The following is a 16,155-nucleotide window of genomic DNA, read 5'->3' as shown; positions in this document are numbered from 1 at the left end:
GGAACAGACTGAGCACCTCAAACCAATTATCACATTTTTTAACAAAGAACAGAGTACAACCTTTTGAGGGATTAAACTCAATAACACACTGATAACAATCAGTGAGTAAATGCATAGGGAGAACATGCAAACTCCATGCAGAATGTGGTGCTGTGAGGAAGGAATGACTGCTCTGCACTACCATTCTCTTAATCTATTTAAAGAAAGCTATTCATTAAAAACTGGCATATCTAAATAACAAGGCAAGCATATCATCATAAGGCCTCCAAAATATTAAAATGGAAATGTATGAAGTAGGAAGCCTTAAAATGCTAAAATCTCTGCACTAAACATATTAAACATCAACCTGATCAAAACTAAATATGCGCTTGTAATGTCTGTTGAGTTCTTGTCACTTGATTGCATGCTATAAAATATTTAATTTAGAATACAGTTTCATGTGGCAATTTACTATACACCATTACTGTGAAGAATAACTTTGTCTTGAAAAATATAGAAGCTATCCTTTAAGTAGAACTTGCTGAGTCCCATATTTCACAAAATTTTGATAGAAATAGCTCTTTAATTAGTAAAGTTTACCTTTAAAGATCAGATTCTGGAAACTCAACAACTACTAAAGTTCTACTACATGCTTTTGATGGCTGATTGACATCTGGTCAATTTATCCCGGTTCCTCTTTTATTTGTATTACTTTTGTTTCAAACTTTGATTCCCTTCCAGTCACAGAAACAAATTACAAATGTTCAATATGGCATAAAGCATTTACGTGTTTAAAATTTGATGAAAAAAAGCAATCAACAGTGGACCTGTAAGGTGTTTTGTTTCTTGTAACATAGAACTCTTATGTCTATCCTCTTTTGCAGTTGTTCATCTAACCTCTCCGCTTCTTTTTCTGTCCTGGTTAGATTCAGTTTGCCCTCTTTTCTCAACACCATTGTATAAGGACACTGAAGTAATAATGATTTGAAGATTTATGTGAATAACACATTATAAATAAAACATTTGAAGCAGTTATAGCCATTTTGAGCATTAGGAATGTCTTGTATATGTCTTGAATCAATGCAATAGTACATTGTTTAAAAAACATACATTTTCAAATTTTGTATTGAAATTTAAGCAGAAAATCAATTGAATAAACTGAAATGATACATACATGACTGGATTATAGTAAGGGCTTACTAGGGCAGTAGTCCAGGGCCCTGATTTGTTGGGGGCCCCAAAAACATGTTTTTGCAGCCAGATTTTCTGGCAACCTTGACCACTGAAATATTTCCTGAAATCTCTCCATGCAGCTGGCCTATGCAAACTTTTCCCCCAGTGCCCCATGAGATTGCTCCCGATTCTTTAAACATGTTAAATGTAAGCATTATTTTAGGCCACTACATCCTGCCCCATCCCCCAGCTCTACTCTGCTGTGTGCCTTTCTAATCTTTGATTGCAAAAGATGTGACATCAATGCCCATTTATGTTTATTTTATATACGTAGTCAAGAAACAGTGAGTCAGTTCTTGTTTCACAAATGGAGTTACTGAATGGACTAAATGTTTTATTGTAATTATCCTAAAGTATTCCCTCCGCATTATATTTTATTTTTTGCCACTTTCATTAACAGTAACTTAAAAATTCCACTACAAAGTAAAAAAAAAAAAAAACTACACAGCAACATTTTAAAACATTGCAGCTAAAAACAAAACACAAACCTTCTAAAAGATGCATTAAGTGTACAGAGCAGCCCGATTTGATAAATTTGTACCAGTCCAGTGGTCAGAAAATAATATACAGGATTAACCTAAATGGTTTAGGTAGACTTTTATTATATCTCAGAGGATAATTTGTTTGTCAGAAGGAAAGTACAAAAAACAGAAGACAGTTAAAGAGCCAATAGATAAACAAAGACACGGTATTTGACAGCCAGTGTTATTTCCACCCTATACAAGTCAAATAAAAATGCAACACATGTAACCTTAATACTAATTTCGTCTTTGTTTTAGGAATTAAGTCAAAAGCCTCCATAAGACTGGTGTTAGTTGAGGCAGTTTTCCCCAACACTGAAAATGCAATTTAAAATGCATTGACATTTTAAAAAGCAATTAATAAAAGGAAAATCAAAAATATGGCAGTTATTTCCCATTGTTTAGTGAAAAACTAAACCAACTTTTCGTTGCTATGATGAATGCTTAACAGTTTTAATATAAAACAGCTGCAAATTCAGGATCTCAAATTCAACTGTGAAATGTAAAAGGATCAGGAGCAAAACAATACTTTTAGGGTTCTGGGCAAGTGTTTAAAATCTGTTAGTATATCTGTTGACCAAAAACAGTAGTGCAGTAGAAAAATCTGTCTGTTACAAATGATGACATAAATGAATAACATGAAGGGCTATTCTTTTACATTCAAATGTCAGTGTTTCCCTTCAAATAAGAATTTACTCATACACATTTGAATTTTATTCAAATAGTGATTTTTGTTCCGACAGCCATCTAGAAAAAGCTACAAAAAATTTAAAAGACTGCTAAACAATAACACTGACCCTTATTTGACAGAGAGAAAGAATGAGATAAAAGTGCTATGCTATAACAATTTCATTTTATATAAATATACAGTATATATTGGTCTCTATTGAAATGACAACATCATGTAGTTGCTGCAGATTTGTCAGCTGCACATCCATGATGTGAGTCTTCCATTAGATCTTCTGTTGACTTTGGAGGCCATTTCAGTACAGTGAACTCACTGTCATGTTCAAGAGACCAGATTAAGGTGATGAGCTTTGTGACATGGTCAGCAACAATACTATGGTAGGCTGTGGCATTTGAATGATGGTACTAAGGGGCCCAAGTGTGCCAAGAAAATATCTCCCACACAATTGCACCAACCCGAACTGTTGATAAAAAGCAGGATGGAAACATGCCTCATGTCATTGATGCCAAATTCTAACCCAACCATCTTAATGTTGCTGCAAAAATCAAGACTCGTCATTCCTGGAAACATTTTTCCAATTTTCCATTGTCCATTTTTGGTGAACATGTGTGAATTATAGCCTCAGTTGCCTGTCCTTAGCTGAGAGGAGTGGCACCCAGTGTGGTCTCCTGCTGTTGTAGCCCATCTACTTCAAGGCTCGACATGTTGTGCATTCAAAGATGCTCTTCTGCACAACTTGGTTGTAATGAGTGGTTATTTGAGTTACTGTTGCCTTTCTTTCAGCACAAACCAGTGTGGCCATTCTCCTCTGACCTCTAGCATTAACAAGGCATTTTAACCAAAAGAACTGTTTTAGCCCAGAGAACTGCCACACAATGGATATTTCCCCTTTTTTGGACCATTCCCTGTAAACCCTAGAGATGGTTGTGTCTGAAAATCCCAGTAGACCAGCAGTTTGTGAAATACTCAGACCAGCCCGTCTGGCACCAACCACCATGCCACATTCAGAGTCACTTTAATAACCTTTCTTCCCTATTCTGATGCTTGATTTGAACTTCAGAAGGTCATAATGAAATTGTTTACATGCCTAAATGCATTGCGGTCCTGCCATGTGACTGGCTTATTTTCATCTTCTTCTTCTGGCTGCTCCTGTTAGGGGTCACCACAGAGGATCATCTTCTTCCATATCTTTCTGTCCTCTGCATCTTGTTCTGTTACACCCATCACCTGCATGTCCTCTCTCACCAAATCCATAAACCTTTTCTTAGGCCTTCCTCTTTTTCTCTTGCCTGGCAGCTCTATCCTTCGCATCCTTCTCCCAATATACCCAGCATCTCTCGTCTGCACATGTCCAAACCAACGCAATCTCGCCTCTCTGACTTTGTCTCCCAACCATCCAACTTGAGCTGACCCTCTAATGTACTCATTTCTAATCCTGTCCATCCTTGTCACACTCAGTGCAAATCTTAGCATCTTTAACTCTGCTACCTCCAGCTCTGTCTCCTGCTTTCTGTTCAGTGCTACAGTCTCCAATCTATAACATAGCTGGTCTCACTACCGTCCTGTAGACCTTCCCTTTCACTCTTGATGATATCAGTCTCTCACAAATCACTCCTGACACTATTTTCCACCCTGCCAGCACTCTCTTTTTCACCTCTCTTCCACAATCCCCATTACACTGTACTGTTGATCCCAAGTATTTAAACGTATCCACCTTCGCCAACTCTACTCCTTGCATCCTCACCATTCTACTGAACTCCCTCTCATTTACACACATGTATTCTGTCTTGTTCCTACTGACCTTCATTCCTCTCCTCTCTAGAGCATATCTCCACCTCTCCAGGGTCTCCCCAACCTGCTTCCTACTATCGCTACAGATCACAATGTCATCAGCAAACATCATAGTCCACGGGGTCTCCTGTCTAATTTTGTCTGTCAACCTGTCCATCAGCATTGTAGAAGGGTTAATTCATGGCTCAAATCTTGCCACAGGATAAAATGTTATAGATTTATAGGGCATGGAGACACCTTTTGGAAGAAATGTGACTTCTTCCTCCATGACAGGTTACAACTGAACTGGAGGGGCAGCAATGTGTTCAGATGGCATATGAGTAGGTTAGTTGAAAATTGTTCAGACTGGGGAATAATTGACCAGGGGATTTAGGATAGGCCAGGTTTAGAATTGTACATGAAGGGACAAAAAAAAAAAATAGTGCAAAAGCAAATATACATAGTAACGTAAATTCTAACCCTAAGTTTAATTGCAAACTTAAAATAACACTTTAAAAATAGATTGCTTTAATGCTTCAAGTATCAAAAACAAAAGTGAGCTGAACTTGTATGTAGCTAAGCATAACTACAATATTATGAAATACCAGAAACCTGTGTGCAATAAGAATGTGGATGAGTTTAACATAGATGAATGCACATTTTTAAGTATGTACAGAACCAGAAAAGGAGTGGGGTTGTCATTTATGTAAAATAGAATTTAAATACAAGTCTTCTTCAGTTGGATCACGAGCAACAACTTAGTGAGGATATCTGGATCATCTAGAAAGATTTAGGGAAAGAAGCCTTATTTTAATTTTAGGAATGTGCCATAGACCCCATAATGCAGACAGTCATTTCAGTGGCATATTTTAAAGAATATTAAAAAAGAAAGTTTGCAATGGGATATTGTAGTCATTGAGGACTTTAACTACCCAAATATCTGAGAAAACCTTGCAATTAGTAGAGTACAACCGCACACGTTTTTAGATGTAGTCATTCACTGTTTTTTAACACAGTATGTTAAACCACCAACACAGGGGGAAACCTGTCTAAATTTAGTATTTTATAATAACCAAGGTAGAATTCTGGGTGTAGGGGAGATTGAACTACTAGGTTCAAGTAACCATAATATAATTCACAGTATTTTAGCAGAGTGTGGGTACAAAGGAGAGTGTGGATGTAAAGACTAATCCTGAATCATTTGATTCTGATGTCAATTGATTCATATTGGAAACTGGATTTTAGTTGTCTAAGGACTGCTGCAAAGAAATCCAAAAAAGTACCATTCTGGAAAGCAAGCATTTGCCAGTGTAAATATATAAAATATCTTATGCAGTATTTGATGTTCCTGCTTTTTGAATTTGAGTTAGGGCTCTACAGTTGACTTTTTATACCATGGTTTGTGATAGTTACTTGTCATCTGTAATTTTTCTTCTTTTGACTGCTCCCATTAGGGGTCGCCACAGCAGCTCATCTTTTTTCCATATCTTCCTGTCCTCTGCATCTTATTCAGTTACACCCACCACCTTCATGTCTTCTCTCACCACGTCCATAAACCTTCTCTTAGGCCTTCATCTTTTCCTCTTGCCTGACAACTCTATCCTTAACATCCTTTTTGCAATATACCCAGCATCTCTCCTCTGCACATGTCCACACCAAAGCAATCTTGCCTCTCTGAATTTGTCTCCCAACCATCCAACCCTCTGATGTACTCATTTCTAATCCTGTCCATCCTTGTAACACCCAATGAAAATCTTAACTCTGCCACAAAGCTCAGATCATCTCAAACTGGTTTCTTGAACATGAAATGAGTTCACTGTACTCAAATGGCCTCTACAGTTACCAGTTCTCAATCCAATAGAGAACCTTTGGGACGTGGTGGAATGGGAGATTCACATCATGGATGTGCAGCAGACAAATCTGCAGCAACTGCATGATGCTATGATCTCAATATGAACTAACAATCCTGAGGAATGTTTCTAGCACCTTGTTGAATCTATGCCAGAAAGAATTATGGTAGTTCTAAAGGCAAAAGGGCATCTAATCTGGTACTAGCAAGGATGTATCTAATAAAGTGGCTGTTGAGTGTATACTGTGTATAAAAAGAAAAACACAGATAGAAAGAAACTAAACACACTCAGGAATATTATCTAATAATGTGGCAGAGAAGATTTTAAGATTGTTTGACTGCAAATTTTACCAATGTGTACAAGTTACTCCTTGTGTTTCAAATTTACATAATATACACAAATCAATTAAATCAATGCATGTGTCATCTAGTTGATATCGAGGCCTTACAGTTACTGTTTCAACACATCTGCCCCACTTGTTTATGGCTTTAAACTTGATCAGACCACCAACCAGTATGGGCTGGGCAGCCTATATATGAAAAGTAGACCACAAAATGTAAGTATTAAACGATGTTCTGCAATGCTTTCAAAAACATCACTCTTTTACTTTACACTCTCTTTATACATGCTGTTTTTTTCAAGGAAACAAAAAATCCTTCCCAGTGAACGGAAGAGGACAACTATACAGATTCTAATCATTTTTTTTTTCTTGTCCATCAGGCAGTATCAGCGTCGTAAGTGGCCAAAAATAAGGAAGCCTGCTCCCAAACCCTTGTAAGTTGGGAATTCATGTACAGGACTTTCCATCCTCTTTATCAATAAACTCTTTGTGATTTTCCATGTAACAAGTATCTCATTTGTAACTCACCTTTTGGCTCATAGACTATATCCTCCTTAAGTTCTTCTTTCTTATTCATGATGCCTACAGAAAAAGCACTAATTTGAATTATCATGTCTGCATGCTTAAAACTGTCCTTTTTTGCTTATTTCATGAATCCTGTTTGCTATCATTAAACCAACCCTTCATAAATTAATAATACACATTAGATATAATCTCTTAGTAATCAGATCTAGAGTTCTTGTAATACACTGGAAATCGAAATTGTTATTCCATTTATCCAAAAGTTTTGTCAGTTTCCTTCTTTAATCTTTTCCAGAATATTAAAGTCTCTTCTTTTGACCTAGATTTTCACAATGGTGAAATTCCTAACTCCCACACTGAGTTTTTACTTCTATGATGTAACTAAACACTGTTAATTTCCACAACCTACAATAAGGTAGGAGAGCAGTCATTTTGCAGTGGAGTTCCCTAGATGATTAGCTTCCACAGACACGGCATGTAGTCTACTTTTATGGCCATACTTCACAAATTAATGAAAGAAAGTAGAAGAGTGGGTAATAATCTAATGTAATCATTAGCAAGTTTTGCATAGCCATTTGTAACAATAATATAGTGTTTACCTAAAATATGTATTTAGTATGCCTACCAAAAAGCATGAAGTATGAAATTTATATTATTAAACGTAACATCCCTTGGGTCTGTGACTTTTAGCCCAGTGCTAAAATGATATCTCATACTAAAGCTTGTTTCCTGCTTTGTGCATTTTGTATTGTTTCAAATTCCGTTTCCCATACATTACCTAAAAGTGTGTTGGACAGAAAAACACTGGGGACTTTCATAACTCGGCTCAGTGTCACTTTGGAGAAATTAGGTGAACTGAATTGGTAAGCTTTGTTGCACTGAATGGCCTGTTTTCATAAAATACAGTATATGGTCATATTTAATGGTTTGGGTTTTTGTAAATAATTATAAATTCACAATATTCTCCTTAAGGACAGAGGGCAGTTTTTAGTGCATACAGTAAACTTGGTATATTTGAGGCTTGTATGAATAATGAGGCAAAACCTTGTATTGAGTCTTAATGGTGACTAACAATGCCTTCAGAAACTATTCACCTCTGATTTTTTTTTCCCATTTTGTTTGTTTAAACTCTACATTTTAAAACATATTTTCCTCCATTTACTAACACAAGAAATTCAACATGTATCAGAAGTACACTATCAATCAGTTTTTCCGAATGAAAGAATTGCATTTCTCAATTACATACGTAATCATGCAGGACACTGAATCCCACCCCCAATACACAGATCCTTGGGTGACTGAAACAGGTTCTCCTCAAGGACCTGCTGTATTTGGTACCAACCAGGTTAACCTTAATGACAACAATCCTTCCAGTTCCTAGTGTGGTAAAGAGAAACCCAGTGATGATGCTATCATTACTATGCTGGTAATCCTGGTTGTTGACCTATATGGATTTTGGTTGATGCAAAACACACCACTTTGTTTTTAGGCCAAAGACCTCATTGTTCAGTTTCAGCAGACTTCAAAATTTTCTTTGAGAAGGTTTTAGATTTTGTCACATGGCTACCAGCAAGATCCACACATGACAATGTTAGCCTTTCTCAGGAGTGGTTTACTTCTAACCACTCTTCAAAATAGGCTGAATCTATGAAGAGCTAAACAGATTGTTGATGTCTGTTGATTTCTCCAATTCGGCCACTTGGTCAGTTGTTGTAGCGGCCCTCTTGGTCACCATCACTGACAACTGCCTTTTTTGTCTAGCTGCTCATTCTCCTTGGGTGGCCTGACCTTGGTAGTGTCTAGGTTTTACCATATTTGTAAATTTTGCTACAGTAGACTTCAATATCTTTCTAGCAATCTTGTATGTTTTACTAATCTTCTCATCATCTTCTCCAGCTTTTGTCCTCCCAACAACTTCACCTCAACATTCCCTGGTCATTATGAGTGGGACTGATCTGGTTTAATTGTGGGGTTTCACAAAGTCTGTGATATATGTTGTGAATCATGGAGTAGTACACAAGTGAAAGTTGTAAATGTATTGTGTGTGACCTTTCAAGAAAGTTAAATACCTCTGACAGTTTAGGTTGTTAAAAGAGTTGTCTGAAAACTTACCAATTAAACAGTTTTTTAGAGTTAACATAATTCTGAAGACTTAAATACTTTATTTAATGTTGACATGCACAATTATTAGCAGAGGAGTAGAAACAGACCCATTTAAATATGCTTGAATTTGACAGAAAAACAAAAGATAATGAAGGAAGTGACTATTACCTAGAGGCACTGTACAATGTAATTGTATAACTCCTCACTGGAGCATTCAGTTGGTAATGCAATGACATTCTGTTTTACTTTCAGGGGCCAGATATGGGATGGATGGGAGGGGTAGCGTTAAGGAGCACCTTCACTTTGGACTGACAGGGGAAACTGACTGGTTAGAACCTAAAATTCCATATGCCCTTGACAAAAACGAATAAGACTTTAGACTAAATATTAACATTAGCCTGGAGGACTGGATCAGTTTCAAGGCTGCTGTAGATAGAATATTTGCACTTTTGGGCAATTTTAATAGAAGATATAGTCAGCACCCTGGTTTTGCCTACAAAAGCACAGAAATGGGTCGGGGTCAGCATCAACAAGTCCATCTGCTGCTGTTGTATATCCAACTAATGCATCTACCCAGGCCTCCCTGCAAAAAACTACTGTGGAAGTATTGAGGAGAATGTTTACGACTTGTGTGAGATGAAAATGCTTCTGCAGCTACTGAAAAATGGGGACACCACTTTGAAATGGACTAATTTACATATGAAAAATCAAGAGGAAGTTTGTGGTTCTATAAAGGAAGACCCGTTAAACAGAATTCTGTTATATTTTTTGTTCTTTTCACCATGGAGACCAAACAAGAGCTGTCCAACAATGAATGATGACTCTTGAACCCCCATCAATTCATTTACCCAGCAAAATAAGCAAAAAGCCATTTGTTATGAAATGTAACTCGATCACAAACTGCAGTTATGAAAAACAGCATTATAAAGCCAACAGCCATGAAGAAACTAAGAATGGATGGAATAACTTGAAGAGCACAGAATGACAAAGTGGATTGACATGGGTCTATTTCACAACATGACATCAGCAAGCACGCAAAACGTTTCAAAAATTAAACTTCATTGGGACTGCCACACTATTGACTTTTATTTTTACTGAATTGACTTTTCCAGAAAGATTATTTCCCCTTTGTAAAAGGCTCCTTCTGGTATCTGTGAAAATATGAGCAGATCAGTATACATACTAAAGCCTCCAACTCTGGAAATTTGGTAATGTATAAGACTCAAGATGAAAAAAGCTACAGGTGCCCCTATTGTTCTGTTTTGTTTATACTGACTTTCCACAACCTCTAGGACTCTGCCTGTGACTGAGGTGTTGATAGTTATCCTAAACATCCAGTACTGTACTGTAATCTCATTGAAAGATGGCAACTGCCTTTTCCTTTTACCCTGTGACCCAGCTCCTGTTCTCAACTACAGCCTACACAACCAGTTTCTCTGTTACTCTGGGCTTGGCCTCACCAAAAAGACAACTGCAGTTTTTCACCTTTTCTTTCAGGAGGGGAGTTGAAGGAAGGGGTCATGCTTATTCATCTAACATTAAAAAGTCCCTGTTATTGATAACGTTGTATTTGCTATATTTGGTGCTACAATGGTCTCAACAAATTTTAAACTGCTGTATGTATAAGAATGTATGTTTTACAGTCAATGTAAATGTTGAAATATATTTTATAATATATCCTTTTACGTGTGAATGGGATGGGCAAGGGCATTTAATATTGCACTGTGCAAATGAGGTTCCCCTTTTGTATTTGTTATTTTTTGAACGTCAAAATATCAAAAAAAAAAATGTTTAAGATTCATCTAGTTGGCACAAATAACCCTAATCCATGGGGATGGGTGGGGGGTTAAGAAATAACCCATTTAAATGGTAAATGTTAAAAGTAACCTGCTGCATTGTATATAATTATAAAGCTTGTTTTGTTCTAAGCGTTCCTCAATGAAAATTTTGTAGGACTCATTTCCATTTGTGAATAAAGTGTGGAATGCGCAAAAGTTCCCCTCACCCCCCCCCCTTTTTAATTTTACACTGTTAATCTAAGCATTTAACTTCAGTACAAAACAGTACCAACAATCCTGTACCTGAATAATGGCAACAACAAAAAAAAAATGTAATAGGAAAATGACTTGTGGTGGTGACTTCCATACGAGCAACTATGCTCCACATTTTAAAAAATATTAAGATCTTGTGTTTGTATGATAAACGTGTATGAAATCAACTTAAGTATCACAACCCTCTCCCACCAGAAATAGATTTAAAAAAAGAAAACAGTCCAAAACAAGAGGTATTTAAATAAAAATTTGTATTTACATTTATATTAACATCAACAAACTGTAAGAAAATCCAACAGTAATTTACATCTTGTAATCATGACAGCTCTTCCTTTGATTTTGTTTGGTTAAAAAAAAGAAACCCTGTAGATTGACAAGATTTTTTCTTTTTAAATATGAGCAACTTGTTGGAGTGTCACTGCTAGTTAGCTCTACTGTGGGCAGACCTAGTGATTCCAGAACTTTACAGAAACAAACTGACCACCACCAGCATGAAGTTTTATATGATGAAAGATGGTGAGGAGGGCACCATTGGAAGCTTTGAATTGAAGTATCCACAAAAAAGGTCTGTTAAACTAACAATAATTAAAAGACAGGTGATACGTTGTAGCCAGCAATACTACAAGTCATTGCTTCACTCGTCTCAGTGGAGACCCAGAGCACTGCATATGTCTACATGCTTACATCTTACGTGCTTCTTCTCAGCAGCCAATTAAGGCATCAGTAAATTTCATAATCGTGCACCACAGCACAAGGGCACCACAACTTAGAAGGCACTGAACTAACAGATGCTGGCCCTGTGCTCTGCCTTTGACTCAATGATAATGATAATCTATAAGTATTTAAACCCACAGCAACTCAGGATATTTTTAAAACCATGACGCACTAAATTGTGTACAATGACAAAAGCAAAAATTACTCTGTTTTTATAATGGTGGAAGAAAATATTTTGTCCAAACTCCAGGCTTTTACTTTGCAAATAGCAGATTCAGCAGCTGTGTTGATAGGTCCTTTACGCCAGCCTCTTATAAACAATTTAACAGTATTTACCTTGAAATTTAATCATAAAAATAAAGTGAAAGACAAAATGTAAATCTTTGGATTGCTCAGATTAATGACAATGCAGGTACAGTAAAACAACATTATTTAAGTCACAAAAAAAGAACATAATTTACAAAAAAAAAAAAAAAAAAAAAAAGACAAGACAACATTCCTCTTTACACATATGCAAGTACCCAAGCATCTAAATTAAAGAATGCACTACAAAATTAAAAACAAATTCTGTTGTATTTACCAGTGCTCCCTTGATGCTTCACACAGTGGCCAGTAAATGCCACAGGAAGCCTTTAAACAAGTCAACCCTTTACCATTGCCATTAGATTTTAAGTGGCGTCAAAGGGGAAAAATACAAATAGGAAGACTACTTCCAGTGTGTGGTCATTATTTGTCCATCAACACAGACTGGAAGGGAACTCCACATTACCAGTATTATGAGAGGAAGCATTTTATTTTTTTAAAAACTTTAACAAGGCTGGGAGAATTTACTGTTACAGCAGATGACAATTATGCTTACAAAATTAGAAAATGTCAGTATATAATAAAATAGTGAATCATACACTTGGAGTTTAGGGAGAAAAAAAAAACTAATAGAAAAAAGCTACTATATAATAAAAAAATCCAAAGTGACGTAAAGGTGTGTTGTCATTTTACAGCAAACAACACTAAAATATTGCTTTTCATGGAAATGGTTTACAAAAATTGCTGTGTTCAACATTAAACGGAAAACACAGAAGCAATCGTGGAAAAGATGCAAGAAAGCTCTGAAGATCCAATAAACGTGGCTGCTTTTAAAATTTTCATTAAAAGCAAAATCTGAGTAATTTACTATTATTTATATATATTTATATATATATATTTATATATATATATATATATATATATATAAATATTTGTGTGTATATATGTATGTATTTCTGCCACAAAGAGGTGTTCCTTCAGATCCTACCTACTCCCAACTATACTTAAAAGGAAAATAAATAGATGAATTTTACTTTACACCAGGGAATTAAAAGTGCTTAAATTGATGTTTGTCTTTGAATCTTTGTTTTAAAAAAATTAAAAATACAAGACATGAATATAAAAAAAACAGATAAAGCAGCAGCATTTGATAATAAAAAAGCAGAGCAAGCCTTACAGTCTGTGCAAAACATGTTGAATGTGACCTAGAAAAGCAGATATAATACATTTTGAGTGTATTTACAACAGATATTCACAAAATAGTTAAAAAGAAAAAAAAAGAAAACGAAAAGAAGAAAAGCTCTACAATAATACTGTGGTACCTTTGCTGGGAGCTGGTTATGCCCCAGAGACTGCACTCTAACGCCAAGAAGAAGGGGCAGACATTGCCTTGGGCTGTGGTGTTCCTTGTTCATATCCGACTCGCGTACAGCCCCACAAAGAGAAACCATATACAACTTATTGCTAGAAATCGACCAACAATGCTCAAGCGCTGCTGCTGTTGTTTTCAATACCTTTGACTTCCTATGGGCCTTTTTCTTTTTTTTTATTTTGCAAAGAGCCGCTTTTCCATTGGCCCAGGGAACATTCTTTAAATAAGGCTAAAATGACGAAATAATATTGCAGAAATATCTTGGTGATAGCCTCTTTCTCTTTTTAAAGTGCAATACATGACACCCACATTGCATTTTTTGCCTATCCCAAGTACCCTAAAACTCAAGGTCACAAAGCAGTGTTTCCCCAGAAAAGCAAGGTACTGTATGAATCTAGATCTACTTACTCATTACCACATACAACTAATGTCATTCCAAATAATTCTGGCTTGCATTTTCTGAAGTATTTTGAAGAATAATCAATCTCTGAAATACTAACACATCAGAGAACTCTTCAAAAGGAAATTATTTCTTATTGGAGTTGCCTGACAACGCACATTCATATTAAACCAATATACCCACAAGCCAGAGGGTCCTTAAATTCCATATGTTGTCCAGCAAACGATTCAATCAAACCAAGTTCATTAGCACCTCTGGAAATCCAAAGTATTCCCCTCACCGACACTGTGGCTCACATGTCCCAACTGGACATCATTATGAGGTGCTCAGGCAGTATCCCGAGTGCCACTGCAATGGGCATTATGAGCTGCCGAAAACTCAACATATTTCTCGAACATTCAAGGTGAATCACATTTCCGTTTCCAACACATGATGTCAGCAGAACTTCTGTCATAAGAAAAACAAAACAAAATAGCACATATATTAACCATTTCCATCAATATAATTGAGCAGTCATCATACTGAATAAATACAAGATGTTTCCATTTACACAAAAAAGAAACAGAATGGAACAAACTACTGAAGAATGATTGCTCCTACCAATTAATTTTCATTATAAACAGGCCACAGCATTTTCTGCAACATGGCTGACCTCAGCATCATCACAGCCTTTCACCGTTTCAGGTTTCAGCGTGCTGTGTGAAGCCTGCATATTTCACTCATACCAGAGTGGGTTTATTCTAAGCATTTCAATTTTATTCCACCTCCAAAGATTGATGGTCCTTTGCTTTATTGGCAATTATACATTCATCCAGTGTGAGGCAACACCACAATAAAACTGGTGTGCTACCCAAGCCCATTCCTATATTCAATCAAGAAAAAACAGGCGTTTAGTGTGTGAGAATGTTGTACCACTGCTGTCCTCATTCGCAACTTGAACAATATCACATCATCCTTATCTTACAAAACATCATCATTAGGTTCTAAAAAGAGTGCATTGGCTGAAGCACTTGGCAATACTTGAAATCACTGGCAGATATGTAATTTTTTTTAAAACATCCAGTTAATGTGAAAGGTTATTGATTTCTAATACTAGAGAAATTTAGAATACCATGCTCTGTCACAATTTACCATTTTGTTTACATTACTTTGGGGAAAAAAGATGGAGCAGAATTCTAAAAACAACCTTTTGGCAACAATACGTATGGTGTAAAAGCATAAGTATTGCAAATGCTTTAACAACCCAAACGTAAGAGAGGTTAGCTTAATTTCATTTTAAACAAACCTCCAAGACAACTTACAGCTCTGTAGAAAGGCATTACAAAAATACTTACACATGTAATAGTGAATCACTCAACACTGGCTAAAAATTAAGAGATAAAGTGAACTTTATAGGCCAATCTACTTATTAAGGACCTCCAAAGCATATTGTACATTCATGCTACTTGCTGTACAAAACTGATATATACAGTCAGAAATTGAAAAAGGTAACAAATGAGAGGAGTTAGAATAGGAATAAAGTAATTAAATAGAAGCTGCTAATAGATGTGGCACGCCTACCTGCTCAGGGGCCATAGGCATGCCTCCCATTGATATGGAGCTCATGTTCATCTGTGCTGGCATTTGTCCCATATGTCCACCAGTCCCGTTCACAGGCATAGAACCATTCAAGACCATGTTATTGTAGTTGCTAGCACCTCCCTGCTGTGCAAACTGAGGTTGTGGGTATGAACTGCAAGACAAATTAATAAGGCAGACAACTTGTATATTTGTTAAAATCTAAGTACAACAGTACATTTACAAGCTTGAGGCTGAAGCACTCTAACAAAACCTAATATTCTCAAACCCAAGCATTATAACAGAACCTAATATTCTCAAACCTTGATCCAACTTAGGGTAATGGTAGACTGAGGGAAACTAACTTTTCCCATGTATGATGGTGTGGGTTGGCTCCACCTTCCAGTTCTTTCTGAGAGTCTTTTGAACCCACCACCACTGAGGATGTTTCTGAGGGATGAGCCGAGCAAATGAGGTCATCACACAAGGAAGGTGAAGGTGCAAAAAGGAGGCAGGTGCTTTTATTACAATAAAGTCAAACAAAAAGTGCTTAAAAGTGCAGTGTTCAAAAATTTTCATCAAATAAATAATCCATTAAAAGTCTATGATGGCAAAAGTTAAAATTAATACAAATAAATACCCATTAAAACAAGGTTAAAAACTGCAGGAAGCAGCCTTCTAAAATCCTGAGCCCAAGTGTTTCCCCTTAAAACAGACATCTCTCTGGCTTATCGTATTTGGACCTTGCAGTG

At 36.4% G+C, this 16,155-nt stretch overlaps 2 protein-coding genes across 9 annotated transcripts in view; one reads left to right on the top strand and one right to left on the bottom strand.

Moving 5' to 3' along the window:
- Positions 1-11,010, top strand: part of sulf2b (sulfatase 2b) — a 364,710-nt gene extending 353,700 nt beyond the window's left edge. Inside the window, exons 20-21 of one of the 2 annotated variants that reach the window (XM_039734695.1) lie at positions 6,762-6,815; positions 9,259-11,010. In XM_039734695.1, the coding sequence (XP_039590629.1) occupies positions 6,762-6,815; positions 9,259-9,289 (85 nt within the window). In that variant the 3' untranslated portion in view covers positions 9,290-11,010. The remainder of the gene's footprint in view (positions 1-6,761; positions 6,816-9,258) is intronic. The other variant, XM_039734694.1, reaches the window with a different exon arrangement.
- A 281-nt stretch (positions 11,011-11,291) lies between these two features.
- ncoa3 (nuclear receptor coactivator 3) overlaps positions 11,292-16,155 on the bottom strand; it is a 273,711-nt gene continuing 268,847 nt past the window's right edge. For all 7 annotated transcript variants that reach the window (XM_039734693.1, XM_039734687.1, XM_039734686.1 and 4 more), the window contains 2 exons: positions 15,407-15,578; positions 11,292-14,293 (listed from right to left, as the gene is read on the bottom strand). In XM_039734693.1, coding sequence (XP_039590627.1) covers positions 14,282-14,293; positions 15,407-15,578 — 184 coding nt within the window. In that variant the 3' untranslated portion in view covers positions 11,292-14,281. The remainder of the gene's footprint in view (positions 14,294-15,406; positions 15,579-16,155) is intronic.

Source organism: Polypterus senegalus, chromosome 14 (genome assembly GCF_016835505.1).
Source record: "Polypterus senegalus isolate Bchr_013 chromosome 14, ASM1683550v1, whole genome shotgun sequence".
NCBI lineage: Eukaryota > Metazoa > Chordata > Cladistia > Polypteriformes > Polypteridae > Polypterus > Polypterus senegalus.
Note: the sequence above shows the minus strand (reverse complement) of the source record. Positions and strands in the feature narration are given on the sequence as shown.